At 45.2% G+C, this 23643-nt stretch overlaps 2 protein-coding genes across 2 annotated transcripts; one reads left to right on the top strand and one right to left on the bottom strand.

The window, feature by feature from the left end:
* Positions 1–2449: 2449 nt before the first annotated feature.
* On the top strand, positions 2450–3454 carry LOC148575059 (uncharacterized). Its single transcript, XM_088506029.1, has one exon. It carries the CDS (start codon positions 2450–2452, stop codon positions 3452–3454), a length of 1005 nt encoding a protein of 334 aa, XP_088362155.1.
* Positions 3455–4128: 674 nt separating this feature from the next.
* On the bottom strand, positions 4129–4974 carry LOC148575058 (uncharacterized). The gene has a single exon (XM_088503640.1). It carries the CDS (start codon positions 4972–4974, stop codon positions 4129–4131), a length of 846 nt encoding a protein of 281 aa, XP_088359766.1.
* Positions 4975–23643: the final 18669 nt, after the last annotated feature.

Raw genomic sequence — 23643 nt, 5'->3', positions numbered from 1 at the left:
ATGGGCATATGGCTCCTTTTGAAAAGAATGGGAATGGTAATGCACAACAAAGCTTCTTTATGAGAAGACTTCTATTCTAGTGGAATACTATATATATATATATATATATATATATATATATATATATATATATATATGGAAGCATTTTAGGTGAAGAAGTTTACTGCACTAGAAGTTCCGTATGCCATACTTTTAAACCATTGAAATTTAATATAAAATATATGAAAGGATGAGATAAAAAAAAAAAAAAGAGGAATGATGTGATGCTAAATCAAAATGGGTGTATGGTAGTCGGTAACTTATTTATCCGTTGTGCAGCGAGAAGGTGCCTAAGATGTCCATGATGGCCAATACAGTGTGATGATGTGGATTGGCTTTTGTGATGGTCTATGTAGCTGGCTTAGAATGAAATGGTGAGCCAAGCGAAAATAATGATGGACCTGTTGTGAAAGTTTGTGTGTTTATAAGGGAGATTAGGCTCAGTATATATGCACTATATATCAAATCAAGAAAAAACACACTATATATTAAATGAATATAAGTAAATATATTAAAATATATTTATACTATTATGAAATTAAAAAGAATATTATATTTAATATTCTAAAAGTCAATTCCAAAATAATATATATTATATAGTCTTTGAATATTTAAAATTATACAATAATAGAAGTGTAGAATACTAGATAAGATTTAAATAAATAAATAAATATTATAATAAAAGCTGCCATAACATTAAAATAATAGAATAAATAATTTAAATATTAAACAATAAAAGGGCAAAAAACCCTAATAAGCCAAGTGAAGAATCCTGTAACCTAAATACGCCAAAACGAAAATCGTTTCAGCAATAAGCCAGGCCGTATTTTTATATAATTTGAACCAGGGTGGTTCGAACTCTATTTGTTAATAATTCGAACCACTGCAGTTCGAACTACAGAGAAAGAAGAAGCTTGAAGTAAATCGAACCAGGCTGGTTCGATTTACAGAGGGAGAAGCTGTATCATATAATTCGAACCAGGCTGGTTCGAATTATAGGTATATATGCTGCATTAAGTAATTTGAACCACCTTGGTTCGATTTACTGGTATACAGAGCAGTATATATAGGGTTGTAAACGTGAGTTGCTCTCATTAGAGGGTGTAAGATGGCTAGTGAGGAGAGTTTTGGTATTTTGGTTCACCACAGAGGATCCATTAAGAGGAAAACTCGTTCCGGGGTGAAGTTCACAGATAAGGATCCCCTCTGTATTGTCGTTAGTCCCACGACGAGCTATGATGACCTTGTTAGATCTGTGCTGATGAAACTCGGTGTGGAAGGTGCGAAGCGGGTTAAGAAGTTTTTCTATCGCATTCCAGTCACGGTCCTGCAGGATACTGTGAAGTATGATTGTTTCACGATTGGTAGTGATGAGGACCTGCAAGTTTTGTTTCTTTGTCGGAGGCAGTTCCCAGAGGTGAGGACACCAGAATTGTTGGCAAAGCTGGTTGATGTGGTATCCAGTTCAGGGGGTTTGAGCCGGAATACCACCACTGTAGCCACGGCAGCCGGTTCCAGTTCCAGGCCTGCCGTTGCTTCTTCGTCCGTCCCTGTGTACGAGACAGCGGTCCAACCGGTCGCCTCCCCGTCTTTTGCTGTTGATCTCAATGACGGAGTAGGTGACGTGGTAGGATCATTTGATGTTCCGCCGAACGGTTTATAGGGTGTTCCACCAGTGGGCGTCGGAGACGGATTGTTGGATGATGCAGAGGCGGATGACGTCGAGCCGGATATGATTGAGGATGAAAGCGGCGACGATGTCGGAGCGAGTGAGCCTGCATTGGCGGTCGGTGGTTCTAGTTCTGGCACACAGCAGTATCCACCATATTTTTCCTCTTTGGACCTGGACGCCATGAGGCAGGAGGGTGTTTCAGGGCATTGCGTTGGATACGGAGCTAGAGATGCGGAAGGGACAGCTGGTCTGACAGAGTTCCAGGTTGGTCAGCAATTTCAAGATAAAGATGAGGCCCTGTTAAGTGTGAAGACCTACAGCATCCGGCGAGGGGTACAGTACAAGGTAGTGGAGTCTGATCATCGCCGTTATGTGGGCAAGTGTTCTGAGTTTGGGAATGGGTACACCTGGTTGATTCGACTGAGCCTCAGGCAGCGCAAGGGCATTTGGGAGGTTAAACGGTACAATGGACCTCACACTTGTCTTGCGACCTCCATCTCGAGTGACCACAGGAGCTTGGATTATCATGTGATTTCAGCGTTCATTATGCCAATGGTCAGGGCCGATGCATCCGTCAGCATAAAGGTGCTCCTAAATGCCACAGCAGCACACTTTGGGTTTAGGCCGACTTACAGGAGGGTCTGGATGGCGAAGCAGAAGGCTATTTCCCTCATCTATGGTGACTGGGATGAGTCTTACAACGAGCTCCCTAGGTGGGTGTTGGGAGTCCAGTTAACGATGCCGGGTACTGTTGCAGTCCTACGCACGAGCCCCGTTCGAGTTGGTGGACAAGTTGACGAGTCTGAAGCCTATTTTCACAGACTTTTCTGGACGTTTTCACCGTGCATCGAGGCATTCCGTCATTGCAAGCCGCTAGTTAGCATCGACGGCACACATCTGTATGGCAAGTACGGGGGAACGTTGCTCATCGCGATTGCACAGGATGGGAACTCGAACATTCTACCTGTTGCATTCGCACTAGTAGAGGGTGAGAATGCAGAGTCTTGGTCATTCTTTCTCTCTCACCTTCGACAGCACGTGACACCGCAGCCGGGATTGCTGGTTATCTCCGACAGGCATAACGGCATCAAGGCTGCCCTTGAGGCACCCGACGGAGGGTGGTTACCTCCATCTGCATACCGTGCATTCTGCATTCGACATGTAGCTGCTAATTTTGCCCTAACCTTCAAGGGCAAGGACGCACGAAGGCTTCTAGTGAATGCCGCTTATGCGAAGACCGAGGTTGAGTTTGATTATTGGTTTGATATTCTGCGGTCTGAAGACCCAGCGATGTGTGAGTGGGCGAACCGGATTGACTACTCCTTGTGGACTCAGCATCGTGATGATGGGCGGCGATTTGGTCACATGACGACTAATATCTCCGAGTGTGTGAACTCAATACTCAAGGGTGTCAGAAATCTCCCTGTATCCTCCCTGGTTAAGGCAACATATGGTAGGCTTGCGGAACTCTTTGTTCGTAAGGGGAGAGAGGCTGCGGCTCAGATGGGAACCGGACAACAATTCAGTCAGTACTTGGTGAAGTCTATTGAGGCCAACTTGAAGACGGCCAGGTGCTTCACGGTGACCTTGTATGACCGTGATAACTCGGAGTTCACCGTAGCAGAGACCACTCCTACTGGTTCTTTCTCGTTGGGTACCTACAGAGTATCGCTTGCATCCCGGACCTGCGACTGCGGGTACTTCCAGGCGCTTCATTTCCCGTGCCAGCACGCACTTGCATGATGCGCCTACGCACGGGTTACCTGGTCCTCTTATGTTCACAGCGTGTATCAGATCAGTTCAGTGTTCAGTGTGTACCGGATGGAATTCACACCACCGATACCGGAGGGCTTCTGGCCACCTTACGACGGGCCCACGGTGATTCCGGACCCTGCCAGGAGGCGTGCGAGAGAGGGTCGTCCAAGATCCACTAGGATACGGACGAATATGGACGAGGCAGATCCGAACCGGCCAAGGAGGTGTGGCCTCTGTCGCCAGCCCGGACACACCCGTCGGAGTTGCCCACAGCTTGGAGGATCGTCTCAAACGGGGGGACAATAGTAGCGATGTTGTTAGTGTTAGTGCTTTTTGGTTTTTATTTTTCCTGTTATATGTTATGTTTGAGGACTTATGTAATCTGTTGATCTTTCTACCTTCTAGTAATGAAAAAGGTGTTTTCGAATTTGAGTATACCTAGAATCCCCATAAAGGCAAAAGTTGATAACTAATTGTCAACATTAAAGTGTTTAATGATTCAATGATAATAAATATTCACTGATCGACTAGGTAAAAACCAGATTTCGAAGATACAATAAGATGAACAAACAACAAGGAAAAACAGCACTAAAGTCACAACAGTAGTCCACATGGTTATAATACATGAATGAAAACTAACGTCCAAAATACATGAAAATAAATCATCTAAACAAGTGGGAGCCTGTCCCACAACGACGGGGTACCCGTGGCCTCTGACCTCTGCGGATAAACGGCTCCTCATCTTCTATCTCATCTACATCCTCATGCGGGGCAGGCGGTGCGGGTGGCGTAAAATGGACAGGTACGGCAGACGGCCCGGCGACAGACTGTGATGCAGCGGTGTAAGCGGAGTGTGGGGTACCTCCCAAACCAAACTGGTCAGCAACAGGTGTCGTAGCAGGCTCGTTCAGATCAACATCTAAGGGTGCCTGCGTGCTAGGTGTCTGAGCACGCCTCCTGCCCGGCTCGTCCTCCTGCATGATAGCCGTAATCTCCTCTAGAAACCGAGGACTGCCGAAGTCCGCATCAAGCGTATCTGCCCCAAGGAAGTCCTGCCACTGTGATCCGGGAATAACCCATGGAGTACCGTCCTGCTGAGGCTGGTCGTCGGTGGGTACTCCAACAAAATAATGTCCAAAAGGACCCGACCCAAGTCCAGCGTCACTAGGCTCAGCCCCGTCACCCATCCCTGAGCCATACCACTCACCTTCGTGCACCCCATCATGGGTACTAACACCAACAACTGCAGCCACCCCTGCACCATCCCCGCCCTCGGGTCCATGCTGATCATCGTCATCGTCCTCAGGATCAGGTGGAGCGGCATGAACCGCAGCACGCCCTCTACCTCTGCCAGGATGGCGTCGTCGTCGAACCCCAGCGGGGCCGGCCTCGTCATCATCCTCCATAGCACGCTCAAGCCACCCCCAGTCACGCTGGCTACGCCGTGTGCCCACGTGAGCTCTCCTATCAACCCGCCGCCTATCCGGCACGTCGTCTGGCCGATCCATCTCAGGAACTCGCCCAGCTCCCCGCTGTGAGGCCTCAACAGGAATAGTAACGGCTCTCGGATCGCCCAACTGCGGATCCGGAGACAAAAACCTCTTCCCGTGCTGACTCCACCAATCCAAGAACTCATACGACGGACTAGGGTCAGCAACAACATCGAACCTCAGCACGCTCTCCGTACGGGAGTCCCAATATTGATGCCACTTCTGCAAATGGGACGGGAACCATCGATCGCCGCCTCTGCCGTCCTTCGACATCAGAAAGTCGATGTTCAGGGCGGCCTGTGGACGGGGCTGCACCCCTCCAAACTGCGGAAGAACCCTATCTATCTGATGCCACTCTATGACGGCAAAGTAGATAAGCGATGTAACAGACCGCCACAGCACCATATGCCGAGGCTCCAAAACCTCAGGATGCACGACCTGAAGTACGTCGGGGCTGCTGTACGGCATCCAGATAAACTGCAACCAGAACTATACAATGTCAGGGCAACTCGTGATCCCAACTCGTAAATCGTGGTTAAATAAAAAAACTTATTAAGTAACATACTGACCTCTCTATCCTGCAACCGGTCTATCCAGAGCCTCCACAACTGAACTCTAGGACCCTTCTCGCTACTGGAAGGGATGTAACCTGACCACCTGCATCATGCACATGTGTTACAGCTACTTATATGTGTGCTTAGGGTATCCAATACATTATGAATGAACACGTGGTTATGTGTAGTGAATTGAAATAGACAAAGCTTAGTACAGTACCTCGAGGCCAATGGCCAGCTGAACATCTCAAATCCTGCAGGCCTAAAGTGAGGAAATTGCCAGAAAATCCATGACTGAAGTAGCTGAAGTGGGCCCGCTAGCTTGATAACATTTCTGTTCGCCACTCGGCACATGCACCGGTACAACCATGCCAGTGCTGCAAAACCCCAGCTGTAAGTCCCCATCTCCTCCAGCCTAGCTACAAACGGAAGCCATCTGATGTGAACGCGATTGCCGGACTTGTCCGCAAAAAGCTGCGTGCCCAACAACATCATGATGTACGCACGGGCATATCGACGCACAGTATCCTCATCAGCTCCCTCCGGGCACTCACCAAAAGTCTCCTGAAACCAGCTGCAGTTGACCGCGTACTTCTGAACCTGGCTAGGAGGAGGTACCACTCCAAGCAACTCCTCGAACCACACCCAGGCTGGACGGCCACCCTCGATGTATATATGGAACTCTGATAGGCAGCCGCTGACGTAACGCCCGTCCATTGGCAAACCCAGCTGGTATGCCACGTCCTAGAGTGTGATCATGCACTCTCCGAATGACATATGAAACGTGTGCGTCTCCGGACGCCATCGCTCGACAAACGCACTGACAAGGGCCTCGTCCAACCGGAACCATCTATCGTTTAGCCTTGCAAGATGGTAAAGACCAGCCATCTGCAGGTACGGAACGTATCTGTCATCGAGGACCTTGCCCTGCTGCCGCCGCATGCTCCTGATGCATCGCTGAGGCTGCGGAAGAAATGAACCGCATTATTAGGACCGACTTAATTACCAGTGACAAAGATAATCAACACGATAATTGATAAAGCAGAAATCGTACCAAATATAAGCGCTTAAAATTCCATGAACGAGTACCACTTGCATAAACAACTAACATAAGAAACCAGCATAAACCACTGACATGTAAGATCTAACATTAAACAACCACAACTAAACCGCTAACATAAACCACTAATATAAACCACTAACATAAACCACTAACATAAACCGTTAACGTAAACCACTTACATAAACCACATACATAAACCACTAAGATAAACCACCAACATAAACCACTAACATAAACCACTAACATAAACCACTAACAGAAACCACTAACATAAACCACTAACAGAAACCACTAACATAAACCACTAACATAAACCAACAACTAAACCACCATCTAACCCGCATGCAAAACCACTAACCTAAACCACTAACATAAACCACTAACATAAACCACTAACATAAACCATTAACAGAAACCACTAACATAAACCACCATCTAACCTGCATGCAAAACCACTAACTCACATGTACCGGTAGAACAAAGTTATATCCGTACTAACCTCCTCGTTGATGACCCCAGCGATATGGGCGACTCCGTCCAAGCGATTTAACCGTGCCGGATCGTCCCCCATCAGTAGAGTATTCCGTTCAGGTCTTTGTCGGAGAGAATCTGGGTCGTTTTCTCTGAGATTTCGTGGGATAGGGGAAGATGAGAATGGTTTGAATGAGGCTGATTCGAACTCCTTATATAGCCCAATCACTAGTAATTCGAACCAGGGTGGTTCGAATTACTAACAACGCAATTTAAGTGTAATTCGAACCAGGGTGGTTCGAATTACATGAAGACCCTAAGTTACCCATAATTCGAACTAGGGTGGTTCGAATTACATGAAACCCTAGTTCGAACCAGCCTGGTTCGATTTACCAACAGCTCTTTCTTCTTAATTCGAACTGGCCTGGTTCGATTTATTCCTAAATGGAGTTCGAACTAGCCTGGTTCGAATTACATTAAAATACCATTTGGCTTATTGCTGAATCAATTTTTCTTTTGGCTCATATACGTAAATTTGAAGTGATGTTGGCTTATTATGGTTTTTTGCCCACAATAAAATATTTTCATTACTAATCCCATGGCTAGCAAACAGTGAATTAGTGAATATTGTTAAAGGAATTGAAGTGGGACACTGAGCTTTTTTTTTTTGTCATAGACCACGTCAAAAGATTCGAATTGGAAATAGTCTAGAGTAATCTTCCGTGATCCGATTCTCCATCCGCCCCAAAATATTAACAGCGCTACTTTATGACTGATGACAAAGCACTCTGGTCTCGCCCGAAGCTTTGCCGTGGCTTCATCTAAATCCGCCGCCAGTCTGACCGTGTAATGCTGCTGCTTACTCAGAGGCTCCTTGCTCCTTGCTCCTCTATGAACGAGACACCTAACGTCGCCGCCAGAGATTCAGAGACCGGAGCATCTCTAATGAAGCGGTCATCTCCCTCAGCAGCTCAGGATCATCTTCAATGGCGCCAGTCTGCTTACACTGCCAAAGCTTGGAAGAAGGTTGGGAATCCCCCAGGTTCTGCAGTCCGATTAGCCTTAGCTCGCAAAATGTCCCTCTCTCCCCGCCGCCAATCAAGCCTCTATACCACTTTACGGTGAACGTTGGCGCTACTATCGATCCAATGCTCCGTCGACCTGCCGCACATATTCACACAACGCGTCCACCTCTTGACCAACCACTCCTTGGGGTCGTTTAATCCAGATAACGACCCTCTTCCAATCTACATTACCCAGAAACACATCACGCACTAAAGCCGACCTGCATATATCCGTTGTAAAAGTAGCTCAACTCTGTTATCTTTATATTCTCCTTTCTTTCAGTTGCCTTTTTCAGTCTTTTTCTTTCTTATGTCAAGGATACAATTGTCATTACCAATTTGAGTGCAGACAAATCTTTTCAATCTACCGTTTTGTACATGGCATAGCAGTACTCCAGTAAAGTACATTGGAGTACCTGAAACGTATCCTATATATATAGGCTCCTTTGAAAAGAATGGGAATGGTAATGCACAACAAAGCTTCTTTATGAGAAGACTTCTATTTTATTGGAATACTGAAGCAATAAAATGAAGAATAAAGTGACAATTAGGTTCTTAAGAATTTCGCATTCGAACAAGTTAGATCCTGAAAAAAAGTAACAATTAGATCTCTCAGAAAATGAAACGTGGACACATTACATCTTTCTGTTAGTAAGACTAACGGCGCCTCTAACGTGGACTGTTAATGTAATTGAAGTGTCCGTTAAATACCGCATTGGAATAACTCTAAATGATGAGGATAAATTGTTCCTTGAATGTTATTTGATTTTAACATGTCTCAAACTCTAATTGTTCAGAATTTCTAATTATTCACCCAGAAACAAAACGCTAGCACAACGCAGAATGAATAGCACCGGAAACTCCAAAAGTACGAGGCGCCAAAGGGAAAGTGATGCACCACTATTTCGTGGTACATTTTAGGCTGAATTGAGTGGGTTTTATCCATTATTCTCATACTTATGCATATAAATTACATGTTTTACATTTTCCTTCCTAATTCTGTGCTTTGATTGAAAACATGCTTCTTTGGCCTTAAATTACTAACTTTTTAGTCCTCACTTATTACCATTCGATACCGTGATATGTATGTACAATGTTTTCAGGTATTCCAGGGCAGGAATGGCTTAGAGGATGGAAAGAAAGTATGCAAAAGTGGAAGGAACACAAGAAATTGAAGTTTTGAGAAGCTAGCAACGACGCGCACGCGTGGGCAACGCATACGCGTGACCAGGAAAATGTCCAGTGACGCGTACGCGTGGATGACACGTATGCGTGGATGACGCGTACGCATGACAGAGCGTCACGTGCTGCAATTTGCAGAAAACGCTGGAGACGATTTCTGGGCTCCTTTTGACCCAGTTTCAGGCCCGAAAACACTTATTAGAGGCTGCAGAGTGGAGCTGGAAGAGGGGGGAATCAATCATTCATTCAACACTTCATTCACATTATTAGATTTTAGATGTAGTTTTCTAGGGAGAAAGGCTCTCTCTTCTCTCTAGGTTTTAGGTTTTTAGTTCTATTTTTTCTTCAATTCAGATTTCCATTTCTATTCTACATTTTACTATTCTAGTACTTTAGTTTATCTTCTCTTATTGATTTATTTATTTTTCAATTTGGTTTATGAACTCTTGATGTTAGATTCAATTTTCATATTAATGCAATTTATGTTTTCCATATTTATGATTGCCTTCTTCAATTTGTGTTATTGATGCTTGCAATTGGTTGTTTAGATTTTATAATCTCTTATTAATTTTCTATGCTTTTATCTTGTGCCTTCTAAGTGTTTGATAAAATGCTTGGTTGGATTTTAAATTAGCTTTTTGTATTCTTAGCTTGGATTGATTGATTGGAGACTCTTGAATTATCAAAGGTCTTTTATTGATTGGTGATTGAGACTTGCTAGTTGGCTTAAGCTTCACTAAATCTAGTCTTCGATTAGGACTTGTAAACTTAAGTTAACTTTACTCACTTGACTTTCCTTCATTGTTAGAGGTTAAATAAGTGAAAGAAAAAGGTAATTACCATCACAATTGACAATGATAATGAGAATAGGAATTCCAATTCTCAATCTTTGTTAGGACTTTTCTTAGCTATTATTTTATTTCCTAGTTATTTATATTAATTATCTCTTATTACAAAACCCAAAAAGATACTTTTCCATAACCAATAATAGCTACATTTTCCTGCAATTCCTTGAGAGACGACCCGAGGTTTAATACTTCGGTTAATTTTATTGGGTTTGCTTAAGTGACAAACAAATTAAATTTTGATTGAGGTTTAATTGTCGGTTTAGACTATACTTGCAACGTGAAAATTTTTGTGAAAATCTTTACCGACATTTTTGCTCCGTCAATTAGGAATGAAGGCAGTGATTGGAATTATAGGGGTGACTCAACACATGGAAGAGGCTTCAGCAATAAAATCGCTCCTAAGTGTAACTGTAAGCTATATGCAACAATATACAATTCTGGAACATTGGAGAATCTAGATAGGTTGTTTCTTAGAGTGCCCAAACTATAGGGTAATTCTTAATTCAATTTAGGATAAAGTATATTTTTTGTCCCTGAAATTTGACAAAAGTTTCAAAAATACCCCTAAGTTTTATTTTGTTTCAATTTTGTCCCAGAAGTTTTCAATTTGCATCAAATATACCCTTAACAGCTAATTTTTCAAAAAATTTAAGACTGATTCAACAACAATTTCATAAGAACAACCCCTTAACACAAGCAAATTAAGCATAATTTTCATGCATTATTGTTAGATTGGTTTTAAATTTTTTGAAAATTTAGCCGTCGAGGGTATATTTGATGCAAATCGAAAACTTTTGGGATAAAATTGAAACAAAATAAAACCTAGGGGTATTTTTGAAACTTTTGTCAAACTTCAGGGACAAAAAGTATACTTTATCCTTTAATTTATTTCTATTTTTTGAGTTTTGAGTATTCTATTGAATTGAAATTCATATCTGTCATTCATGATATTTTTTTGGTTCTTATTACAGGACAATTTGTCATACTGCAAATTCTTTAGATGGTTGGATGATGTTACTGAAGATGTGGAGGTGCAAAGTTCTAAGCAGGGAGTGAAAGATAGATTAATTAATTTGGAGGAGAGAAATATGAGATTGAAAATGGATTGTAGAAATCAGAAAACTCCAAGCAAAATTACTGGTAGTAGATTTAGGAATGTTGTATATTTTATGACTGATTTTTTAATTGCAATTATTGTGAATGTGTGGAGCAAGGGTTCTGAGTGAATCAAATTAGATAGCCGATGCATGAATGTTGTAGTATTTACAATTGTATTATTATGAATACAGTAATGAATAAGTATTTTTGAATCATTGTATGATCTATCATGGATATTGGTGTTAATGAATATGATGTTCACAATGATAAAATGAAAGAAAGAAATCACATAACCATAATAGCCATAAGAGCATTGTTATATTATCTAAACTTCCAAAAGATTGTTTTCAAGTACAGGGGTTAATCCAAAAAGAGACTGAACACTTATCTATGTTACTAAATAAAAAAAAAATTATATAGAAACATTATCATAACTGCACAATATATTGTGCCTAATTCAAAATAGAATTAAGTCCAAAGAAAGTCTACACAAAATACTAGACAATCGTATCCAAAATACTAAATAACTATGTCCAAAATACTACAGTTTCATCTATTCAAGACTTCAACTAAGGCTTAAATCTAGGGGTGGGAATGAATTGAAATATTCTTGAAGCTGTTCCAGTAGTTGTTGCAGCCAGAGTTTCTGCAAAAATATCATCAGTTGAACTTATTGTTGATTGTTATGATGGGTTTGGCTGTGTTGGAGCTTGTTCAGGCCTTACAATTAATTTTTTTTTCTGAATAAGGTTGGATTCAGTGGCTTAGCAGCACAGGATATTGACTGGAATTGAGTTGGAGTTCTAAATTGGACAGTTGTTGTTGTAGGGGCCTAATATGGCCTTGAGCTTGGGCTAAAAGCCTGATTTAGTTCTAGACTAGAGCAGGAGGCCTGTATTGGGCTTGGACTTGTCCAGGAGGCCTGAACTAGACTTGTGCTTGTCCAAGAGGCCTGAACTCTGTGGATCTTCTTGTCCTCCTTTTTCTCTCTTTTAGAGCATTATCTTGCAATATTCACATACATTTTCACTATGATCCACATCCATTTGATATTAAACAAACAAATGCAGTAGGAACAATATCCTTCACAAAAAATTTACACTTGCATCAGTTACATTAGTGTCAGATTCATCGGTCACAGTCCCAGGTTGAACAACATCATCATAATTACTTGCAATAGTTATATTAATGGCAGATTCATTAGTCACAGTCCCAATTGATTTAACATTTTGAGTAGTGACATTAGGGTTAGGATTTGCTGCTGGAACTGGATTTGGCTGAACAAATATCAATGAAACAATTGCTCCAATATTAAACTAAACACTTAAATAATCGATTAACCATTTTACTAATAGGACAACTAAACCCCTTAAAAATTAGTGACAAGACATCTAAATCCCTAAACAAAACACTAATAGACAACTAAAACCTTAAGAATAGTGTAAATATACAATTAATTCTGCTTACTTGTGACTGTGGGTTGAGTTCAGCAATGGTTTCTTGATGTTCTGGCTGGGGAGCATTTTAAGATAGCGGTACCTCTTCTTATGTATTATTCTTTGACGAGGATCTGATTCTTTTATTTCTTTTCTTAGTTACTGGAGTTCCTTTACATGTCTTGAAGTTATGACAAGATTTGTCACACTTACTGCAATTCACTGTGAAGCTTCTCCTAATTTTATTTGAATTTAGCAGTGGTTCAACATGGTGTTTTCTTCTTGCATGTAGCTTTGGACGTTCAATGGGTCTTTTAAGCTTGGGTGGAATAGGTCTTGATCCCTCTACCCTTTTCCAATATTGCTCACTTGGAACTGGTTGAACACAATGCTGGTATGTAGCATTGAATGAGGTCATTTGCAGCCATGGGTGACAATAGTCTTTAGGTCGTTCATTTCTCCAAGCTATTGCAGATATATCATGCACACATGGCATTCCTGACATATACAAGTGAACAACAACAACAAACTGAATCAGCTAATCCATTTAACAACATAAACTACATCTAATCCAAAAAATTCTATGGTTAGGAAGTTTAGATATGATCTGTGAGTTACTACACATTACATGTGTATGTGCTCTGACAGTCTCCAAAAAGGACCCAACAAAAGGGTCATCCTCAGCCTCTTCAGCATTTTTCGGATGTTCATGATGTTCTTCATCTCCATCATCTCCAAGTTCAATTGGGTGCTGAATTGAATTAGAGTTTCCCACTTGTTGTGTAGCCCATTGTTGCAGTCTTGAACTCCTCCTCACCTTCTTATATTCATTCTTCCTTCGACGTCTAGGGGAATTGCTAACTATAGGAATATCTTCAATAGTAACTTTTTTTCCGTTTAGAGAATGCTTACTGTCTGCAGCCTTCTTCTTTTTCATCACTCTTGCATGCTTTTCTTCGATATCAGTGTCTGATTGGTCAACACTAGGAGGTGGGAGCTTGTACAGCTCATCCTCAACGTTCTTGTATCCAGTATCATCACTATCATTATCAGAAATAGGAAGATCACCAGCTTCATCACATCCTATAGCGTCTTCACCACCAAGAATATGATGCTCAAAATATATATAGAACTCCTCATACTCTTTGTTTTGTATTTGGTGCTCCCTTAAAGCATTGATCTCTAAATCTCCAAAAATAGGATGCAAACCAGTTTCAAAATCAGTATCATTTAGATCAAACCACATCATTGCTTTGTAATCATCGTATCCCAAGCTCTTGAACAATTCCTTCAAGTCAAAGAAGTTCATAAAGTCCAGATTTATCTCTAGAAACCTCTCAACTAACCCATCCCGGTAACTCAACTCTGCTCGTTTGTTTCTCACAAATTTTTCCCATGGTTAATCACAGGAATTACAAATTCCTCCATCTACTAAGTAGAAACACAAAGTGATAATATGACATAAAGTGATACTAGTCTTTCTGCTAATCATTAGTTTCATGAAACATAAACAAATAAGCGGAAACCTCAAAAAGTAACAACAAATGCATAACAATTCTAAATATGACAAAATGTGTCATGCTCAATAAAATAAGTTTAAAACTATGCTTTGCAGAACATTAAACAATTTGTTCCAAACAATGGGACCACCATGAAAAGAACTGACACAGGGATGCACTAACTGAAAAAAGCATCAACATTTTTTAACTGAGTTGAGAATGTCTCTGCTAACACCGATTCCCTTGATGACTTCTTCTTCCTTGCTGATATGTTGAAGGAAGAATCGTGATTTTTGTTACTGCAGAGCCAAGAGCAAAGTGACTCTTTGACTTCAACTTCTCCCTTAGGATTAATGGGTAAAAACAGAGGGTAACTGAAGATGTTAAGAGTAAAGTGAAACAAATATGAAGGAAGGACATCTCCCAAACGACATCGTCCAACTGCAGATGTAGCAGAAACGGACACGTCAGTTCATGTAATGGGACACCAAAATAACTTCGTTTTGTTTTGTTACATGGGCTGATGGAAGAATGTAATGTGTCCAACGTCTTAATTTCTGGGGAATCTAATTGTTATTTTTTTTCCTTTAGGATCTGTACGAGATGTCTCTGGTACGGTTTGAAGGGAGGATCGGGAACCCGCAGATAGAGCTGGAGCCGGGTCGCTTGACTGGAGCAATGGGGGTGGTACCTGCAAAGACACTCTGACGCTCAAGTCAGAATGGATCTAAGAGGTAGAAAGTGTGAGGAATGAATGAATACCTGGGGGGACCTGGGTCCTCTTATTTATAGGTGAATATCTTATCTTATCTTATTTGGTTAAGATAAGAAAGAGATATTTGGGTTAGAGGTTTTGAAGGGCCGGTGTTTGGGCCTTTGTGTGGAAGCGGGTCGTCCCCGGGTAACCGGGTATGCGGGATCCGAAACACGGATCCGTAACAGTTGCCCCCGCAGCGGGAGAGCGAGCGAGGTCGGTCTGTCGCTGGGAGACGCTTGTCATGGGCTCGACTTTTTCTCGGGTGCCCGTCTGGTTTCTTTGAGATGAGGTCGGTGCCTCGGTCTCCGTGTTTGTGGAAGATTCGTCTGACCGTTTAGGTCTGACGTGACTCTTCCGTATCGGTCGCGTCTGTTGCGTTCTTCGAGGCGTTACCTTTTTTTTTTCGAGGGGTATTTATTGCAGGTTGTGTTTTTTCTTTTTTGTCCTTGCGTTTGTTTTGCTTTCTTAAGGGTATTTTCGTCGTTGTACTACTTTCAAAAACCGTTTTGGTTTTCCTCCTTTAGTTCCCTCGTTTTGCTTTTACTTCTCTATTGCTTCTCTTTCTGGTTACAGCATTTCCCTTTCTCCATTTTCGCCTTCTGTGGTTTCGGTTGGATTTCTTTTGCGGCGTCTTTCCTTGGGGTTGTCTTCCTTCGATTTATCAGGTTAGCATCTCTTTTGTTTCTTTTTGCTTTCTTCTGCTTTATTTTCTGCAGCATTTTGTTTTTGTTTTTGCTAAGTGTAGGCTTTTTTAGAGTAGTTTTGTGGTGTTTGTATGGTGGTTTAGATAGTTCTGTTGGTTTCCTAGAAAAGGGTTAGGGCGAGTGCCACCGTATAATTGGTGGTGTGCGGTGGCGGTATTTTTTGGTTTTTTACCCGCCGTCATTTTCTGCCGTGAGGTTTGGCTGACGGTGGTGCTCGTCGATATTTTAGGTATGGCTCGCCGACGGATGGAGGGTGTGAGGGCTCCGGTGGCCCCGGCGGGGGGTGTCCCTGACCTTTTTTCTTGGGTCACCAGTGATGTTTGGGGGACACCGTCGCGGATGACGGAGGCGGACCTCCAACGGCTCCGTGATGAAGGGGCTGTTTGTGGGGGTGGCGATGCCGAACGCCACTACGAGCTTGCCCTCTCTGGGGTTGACGAGAGGGTTTGCTATACTAATCTCGACTCCCCGACCGTGCCGGATTGGATGTGGGTGTATGAGGCGATGTTCACCCGACTTGGTGTTCGGCTTCCCTTTTCTCCTTTTGTTCAGCAGTTGTTGAATCGGTGCTCCGTGGCGCCGTCCCAGCTACATCCGAACAGCTGGGCGGCAATACGATCTTTTGAGCTCGTTTGTGATTATTTAGAGTTACCTGCCTCAGTAAACGTTTTTCTTTTCCTTTTCTTGTGCACTCTTCCGACTAAGGAGGGGAAGCATAAAAAGGGGTATGTGTCTTTCCGAGCTCAGCCCCATCGTCGGATTTTCGGTTTGTATGAAGACTCCTTCCACGGTTTTAAGAGTGGTTATTTTAAGGTTCGTCCCTCGGAGGGACATCATCCCTTTTGGTTGACGTTGGAGGGTGATCGTCGGTTCCCCACTTACTGGAATTTTAAGGCGGGACCGTCGGTTTTTACTCGGGTTTCGAAAGAGTTTCTGTCCTCGGAGGAGCGGGATATTGCTCTCGTTCTGTGGCAGTTGTTTGGAGAGCGTCCTCTTAATCCCCGGGATGTGATGGGTGATCCGATTGCTTGTCGGTCATATGTTGGTGTGTTCTGTTTTTTTCTTTGGTTTTTATGTTTTGTTTCCCGTTTTTGTAACTTGGGAATTTTTGTATTGTTTGCAGTTGAGATGGCTGGTGGCTTGACATCCTTGGCGCGTCTGAAGGCGGCGATGGCCCAGGAGGAGGGGTCGTCGTCCCCGGCTACTCCCGTTTCTAATCCTGCCGTAGAGTCGCAGCCAGTTTCTCAGGAGGTGATTTCTTCGGGTGCGCGGGCCGATACTCAAGTTTCCCCTGGCCCTGCGAACTCTCCTGAAGTCGTCGTGGTGACGGCTGCTGAGGCTTCTCGGAAGAGGAAGAGGCCTGAGGACCCGAGCAGTGAGACTTTTGAGGATGAAGGTCTTGTGCCCAGCGTGATGGATCGACGCTTCGATGCTCCGGGGTTTATTGATCAACACTTGATGCCTGGAACGGAGCCGTTTTTTGATGGCTGCGATGTTTCGTTCCAGGCCAAGTCGGTGTATCGTGCTCTCCTCCGGTCTGCCGTTGTTGTTCGGAAGGCTGAGCCTGTGATGGCTCAGGTCGGTTTGCTGGACAAGAAGCTTCGTCATTCTCATGCTGAGGTAGCCAAGTTGAAGGGGGAACTTGAGGCTGCCGAAGCTGCGAGGGAGAAGGCTGTGAAGTCTTCTGAGGAGGCCGGGTCAGAGATTCTTCGACTTGCCGAGGTTGAAACTTCGCTTCTCTCTCAGCTGGCAGAGGAGCGGCAGCGGGCTTCTGATGTAGGTTCTCAGGCTGCCATGCTTCTCGCCGAATCGGAGGCTCTAAAGGCCGAGGTTGCTGCCTTGAGGAGGGAGAAGACGGAGTTACTAGCTGATGCGAAGGACGCAATTGCGGCTACCGAGGAAACGATGAGGGCTCAAGCTTCAGTGCTGGCTCCTGGTGTGGATATGTCCGTGATGAGGGCCTTCAAGACTGTTCGCGATGGCCAGATCGTTGACCTCGAGTAGCTTTTACTTTTATCTCTTTGGATTTTTTCTTTGAACTGTGCTTTTGGATATTTTCGGATGGCCGGGGGCCGTGTATTTTGATTTTGGAACACTTTATTTTTGTTTTAATGGTACTTTATCGGCCGTTCGGGCCTTTTGTATGTTCTGTTTGTTGTTTTTGGGCCGTCCGGGCCTATCGTGTATTCCGTTTTAGGCTATTTTGCTCCCTCAGACCGTCGTTTGGTCGGGTTTTTTCATGGATATCCGCGTATTTTGGACCTGGGGGGTGATCAGTTCCCCAGTTGTGGCCGCGTTTTCGTTCCATTTTTTGGGACGTTTAGGAAAATATAAATAGCTGTTTTAATGGAATTGTTATTGATGGTTGGGCCTCGTTAAAACCCTCCGTTGGTGGCGGGAAAGAGTACCCGAGTTTAAAACTTAGATGAAATAAAAACACTTAGAATTTGTATACAGGTAGGAGAAGTACAAAAACATAGATGAGGGCAAGGGTGCGACCTTGTGGGTTGGTCTAGGCGTAGTATCGTCGCAAGTTGGCGGCGTTCCATGTTCTCGGGACTTCGTCGCCGCTGAGCCGTTCGAGTTTGTACGCTCCTTTTCCGATTACGGCCTTGATTCTGTATGGTCCTTCCCAGTTGGGGGGTGAGCTTCCCTTCTCCTGGGGTCGGGGGACCGATGTCGTTTCGTCGTAAAACAAGGTCGTTGGCCGCGAATTCTCGCCGGATGACTCCGTGATTATATCTCAGGCTGATTCTTTGCTTTAGGGCTAGTTCTCTGAGATGGGTTATGCTTCTTGTTTCGTCAATGAGGTCTCGTTCTGCTTCCTCGTCGTTACCTCCGACCGTTTTTCTGGGGCTTGGGTCTCCGATTTCTACCGGGATGACCGCCTCAACGCCGTATGTTAGTCGGAAAGGTGTTTCTCCCGTTGTTGTTTGGGGTGTGGTTCGGTATGACCATAGGACCGATCCGAGCTCGTCGGCCCATAGTCCTTTGGCTTCGTCGAGCCGCTTTTTAAGTCCTTTGACGATTATTTTGTTCGCGGATTCCACCTGTCCGTTTGTCTGAGGGTGTTCTACCGAGCTGAAACGGTGGGATACATGTAGCCCCTCTAAAAATTCTCTGAATTTTTTGTCGGTAAATTGGGTTCCGTTGTCCGAGATAACGATCTCGGGGATCCCGAATCGGGTGATGATCTGTCGCCAGAGGAATTTTCGGCATTGGGTTGCCGTTATGGAGGATAGGGGTTCGGCTTCGATCCATTTAGTGTAGTAGTCTATGGCGACGATGAGGTATCTAAGCTGGCCGGGTGCCGTTGGGAAGGGTCCGACGAGGTCGATGCCCCAAGTGCCGAACGGCCGCTCTGCCGATATGGTGCTGAGCTGGTGCGGTGCGGCTTGGTGGATATTGGCGTGCCTTTGGCATTTGTCGCAGTTTTTAACTATTTGTATGGAATCTCGGATGACCGTGGGCCAGAAGTAGCCTGCTCTGATGACCTTTTGGGCTAAAGTCTTGCCTCCGACGTGGTGACCGCAGCAGCCTTCGTGGATTTCACGGAGTATGTACTCCGTATTCTCGGGTTCTATGCATTTGAGCAAGGGCTGCGAGAATCCGCGTTTGTACAGCTGTCCTGCGACAATGGTATAGTTGGCGGCTTCCCTTTTTATTCGCTTTTCTTCTTTGGGATCTGGTGGCAGTGCTCCATTGAGGAGGTATTGCAGGATCGGGTAGGTCCAAGATCCCTGGTTTGAGATTGTCAGGTGAGCGCTGGTTGTTGTTGACACGGAAGGTGTCTTAACGACTTCCTGGATTAACGATTTGTTGCCGTGTCCGGGTTTGGTACTGGCTAGCTTGGAGAGTAGATCTGCTCTGGCATTTCGTTCCCTAGGGACGTGCCGTATGGTGACGTGTTCGAATCCTTCTCTTAGTTCGTTTACCTTGGCGAGGTATTGTTGGAGTAGGGGGTCTCGTGTCTGGTAGTCTCCGTTAATTTGGGAACTGACTACTTGTGAATCGGTATTCACTTCTAGGACCTTTGCTCCGACTTCCTGGGCTAAGGAAAGGCCTGCCAAGAGGGCCTCGTATTCTGCTTGGTTGTTTGATACCGGGAATTCGTATCGGACCGATTGTTCGATCGTGATTCCGTCTTGATTTTCGAGTATGACTCCGGCACCTCCGTAGGTGGAGTTTGATGAGCCGTCGACATGTAGTTTCCATGAATCGAAGGTAAGCTTTCCCGGGGTCATCTCGGCGATGAAGTCGGCCATAGCTTGTGCTTTGATCGCATTCCGGGGTTCGAATTTGATCTGGAATTGAGATAGTTCGATGGACCACGCTAGCATTCTTCCGGCTAGGTCGGGTTTCTGCAACACCTGTTTGACCGCTTGGTCGGTTCGAACCGTTACGGGGTGAGCTTGGAAGTATTGTCGTAGGCGTCGGGAGGCTGTAAGGAGTGTGAAAGCTAGCTTTTCTAAGCGTGAGTAGCGGGCTTCCGCGTCCTGTAGGACTTTGCTTATGAAGTATATGGGTTTTTGTTCCTTTTTCTCGTTTTCACGGACGAGTGCTGCTGCGAGTGCCTCTTCCGTTATGGAGAGGTATAAGTAAAGTGTTTCCCCTGTCTGGGGTTTTGCGAGGATTGGTGGTTCCGCTAGGACCCTCTTGAAGTGTTGGAATGCTTCTTCACATTCCGTCTCCCATTTGAAGGGGGCTTCTTTTTTCATTAGTTTGAAGAAGGGGGTCGGTTTTTGGGCTGAAGCCCCGAGAAAGCGTGACAATGCCGTTAGTCGGCCGGTAAGCCTTTGGATGTCTTTGAGGTTTTTGGGGCTCGTCATCTCGAGGATGGCGCGACATTTTTCTGGGTTTGCTTCAACTCCGCGTTGCGTAATCATGAAGCCGAGGAACTTCCCTGCCTCCATTCCGAAGGCACATTTTGCCGGGTTGAGTCGCATTTGGTGCTTTCGTAGGGTGTTCATTATGACTTTGAGGTCGCCGGTTAGTTGTTCGCCGGATTCGGTCTTGGCGAGCATGTCGTCTATGTAAACTTCTAATTTGTTACCGGATAAGTCTCGGAATATCTTGTTAACCAGTCTTTGGTAGGTTGCTCCAGCGTTTTTTAGGCCGAAGGGCATTACTGTGTAGCAGTACGTCCCGTCTGGGGTGATGAACGTTGTTTTCTCTTCGTCTGGTCGGTGCATCGGAATCTGGTTGTATCCGGAGTATGCGTCCATGAAGCTGAGGTACCGGTGACCGGATGCGGCGTCTACCAATCCGTCGATGTTTGGTAGGGGGAAGGCGTCTTTCGGGCAAGCTTTGTTGAGGTCCGTGTAGTCGACGCACATTTGCCATTTCCCATTAGATTTTTTCACCAGTACGACGTTGGCTAGCCAAGTCGTGTAGGGGAGTTCTCGGATAAAGTTGGCCTCGAGTAGGGCTTTAACTTGTTTTTTGACCTCGGTGGCTCGGTCCGGTGACATTTTTCTTCTCCTTTGTGCTATTGGTTTAGCTTTGGGATCCACGGCTAGACGGTGAGACATTAGGTCGGGGCTTATTCCCGGCATGTCGGCCGGTGTGAATGCAAACAGGTCCCTATTTTGTTTCAGGAGTTGAGAGAGCTCCTCTTTGAGGTCGTATGGGAGGTTCCTATTAATGAAGGTGTACTCATCCTTGGTTGGCCCTATTTGTAATTTTTCCATATCCCCTTCTGGTTCTGGCCTGGGTTGGCCGTCTTGTCGGGCATCCAGATCGGCTAGGAATACACCGGCCGCATCTCGTGATTTCTTCCTTAGGGCTAGGCTGGTGTTGTCGCATTCGGCTGCGACTTCTCGGTCTCCGTGGATGGTGCCGACGGAGCCGTCGTCGGTTTTGAATTTCATAAGGAGGTATTTGGTAAAGATAACTGCGGAGAAGTCGTTGATTGTTTTCCTTCCGAGAATCACGTTATAGGCTGTGGAGTCTTTTAGGACTACGAATTCAGATAGAATTGTCTTCTTTTGGCTGCTCGTTCCTATGGTGATGGGAAGTGTGATTGAGCCGTCTGGTTTGAGGAAGTTGTCTCCGAGTCCCGTGACGCCGTGGCGGTGTGTTTGGAGGTTGTCGTTGCGGAGTCCGAGTTTATCGAAGGCTCCTCGAAAAAGGATGTTTGAGTCTGCCCCGGTGTCTACTAGTATTCTTCGTACGAGTCCTGTTCCGATTCTAGCTGAGATGACGAAAGGGGCGTCCTCGGCTGAGGTGCCGTGTTGGCAGTCCTCTGGTAAGAATGTTATCGTATTGTCGGCCGCGGAGATTGGGACTTGGTTCCTTACAGCCATTATCTTGAGGTCTTTTTTCATTGTTAGTTTTGACTTGCTTGATACGTCTTTGCCTGTGATGACGTTCACTATGATGGTTGGATCTTCCTCTGGGCTTTCCCTCGGGGGTTGCTTTTGGGTTCTCGGGTTACGTCCTTCCCTCTCCGACGACCTGTCTCTCTCCGCGCGTCTCGGTTCTCTGATGATTTTGGCGAATTCTGGGAGTTTGCCGTCTCGTATGGCTTGTTCAATGGCGTCTTTAAGGTCGAAACAATCTTGTGTTCTGTGACCATAACCTCGGTGGTATTCGCAGTAAAGGGTCTTGTTGCCTCCTGTCCTTTCTTTGAGTTGCCGTGCTTTCGGAATGATGCCTCGATCTGCTATTTGGTGGTATACCTCGGTAATTGGTGCTGTCAGGGGCGTGTAGTTTGAGAATTTGCCTATTCTCGGTGGTCGGCTGGTCGGCCTGGGGTGGTCCCGTTGATTCTCTTTGAGTGTTGGGTTTTGGTGAGAAGCCGAGTTGCCGCGCTGGGCGTTGCCGTGCTGCCGTTTGTTGGCGGCAACGACCTGGCTGACTTCTTCGTCGTTGATGTAATCTTTGGCGATGTTCTGGATCTCATGCATGGTCCATACCGGTCTGGTGGTGAGGTGTTTGCGAAAATCTTCGTTCATTAGCCCATTGGTCAGGCAAAGGCTTGCGACGGAATCCGTGAGTCCGTCGACCGTTAGGCATTCGTCGTTGAAGCGGTCGAGGTATTTTCTTGTGGATTCTTCTTGTTTTTGCGTGACCCCTAGTAAGCTGATGGGGTGTTTGGCTTTGGTGATCCTAGTAGTGAACTGGGCCATGAACTTTCGTGTAATATCGTGGAAGCTGGCTATGGATCCGTTCGGGAGGGCGTTGAACCATTTGATCGCTGGCCCGGCGAGGGTTACCGGGAAGGCTCTGCATCGGACCGCGTCGGCCGCTCCTTCTAGGTTCATTCTGGCCTCAAAAGCCGTTAGGTGTTCTTGGGGATCCTTCGTTCCATCGTATTTCATATCGGTAGGTTTGTCGAAGCCTTTGGGGAGTTTTGCCCTCAGGATTCTTTCTGTGAAGGGTGTAGCTCCCATTATTGTATGGTCGTTTCTCGTGCGTTTGGTGTTTCGGTCCCTCCGATCTTCGTCTGAGTAGTGTTGATAACTCAGATCTTGAGAAGCGCTGCGGTTATGTTTCTTGTTGTATCGCCGTTCTGGCGATTTCTCGTGTCTGTGATCGCGTGTTGAGCTGCGACCGTCTCTTCTGTCGTGTCGTCGGGTTGGCGACCTTCCGCGGCGAGATCTTGATCTGGAGGTTGCATGGCTTCCGTGCTCGTTGTTGTGTTTTCCTTTATCGGTTATCTTGCCTTCGAGTTCTTGGACTCGGAGGCAGAGATCCTGGATGATCTGCGCTGCTTTGTCGCTGGCTTTTTCAGGATGTCGTCGGTCCGTGATGTCGTGATCGTTCGCGTTTTGAATAGTGCTTGCTATTCTTGCTTGGTTCGTTACTTCACGGTGCTCGGGGGTTGGGTTAATTGGTTGAGAGTCATCCTGGCTTGAGGGGGTTTCCTCCAGGACGTCCCCCATTGGGTCCAGCTGGCGCAGGTTCCCCACAGACGGCGCCAATGTACGAGATGTCTCTGGTACGGTTTGAAGGGAGGATCGGGAACCCGCGGACAGAGCTGGAGCCGGGTCGCTTGACTGGAGCAATG

Source organism: Arachis ipaensis, chromosome B2 (assembly GCF_059453495.1).
Source record: "Arachis ipaensis isolate K30076 ecotype BB chromosome B2, ASM5945349v1, whole genome shotgun sequence".
NCBI lineage: Eukaryota > Viridiplantae > Streptophyta > Magnoliopsida > Fabales > Fabaceae > Arachis > Arachis ipaensis.
Note: the sequence above shows the minus strand (reverse complement) of the source record. Positions and strands in the feature narration are given on the sequence as shown.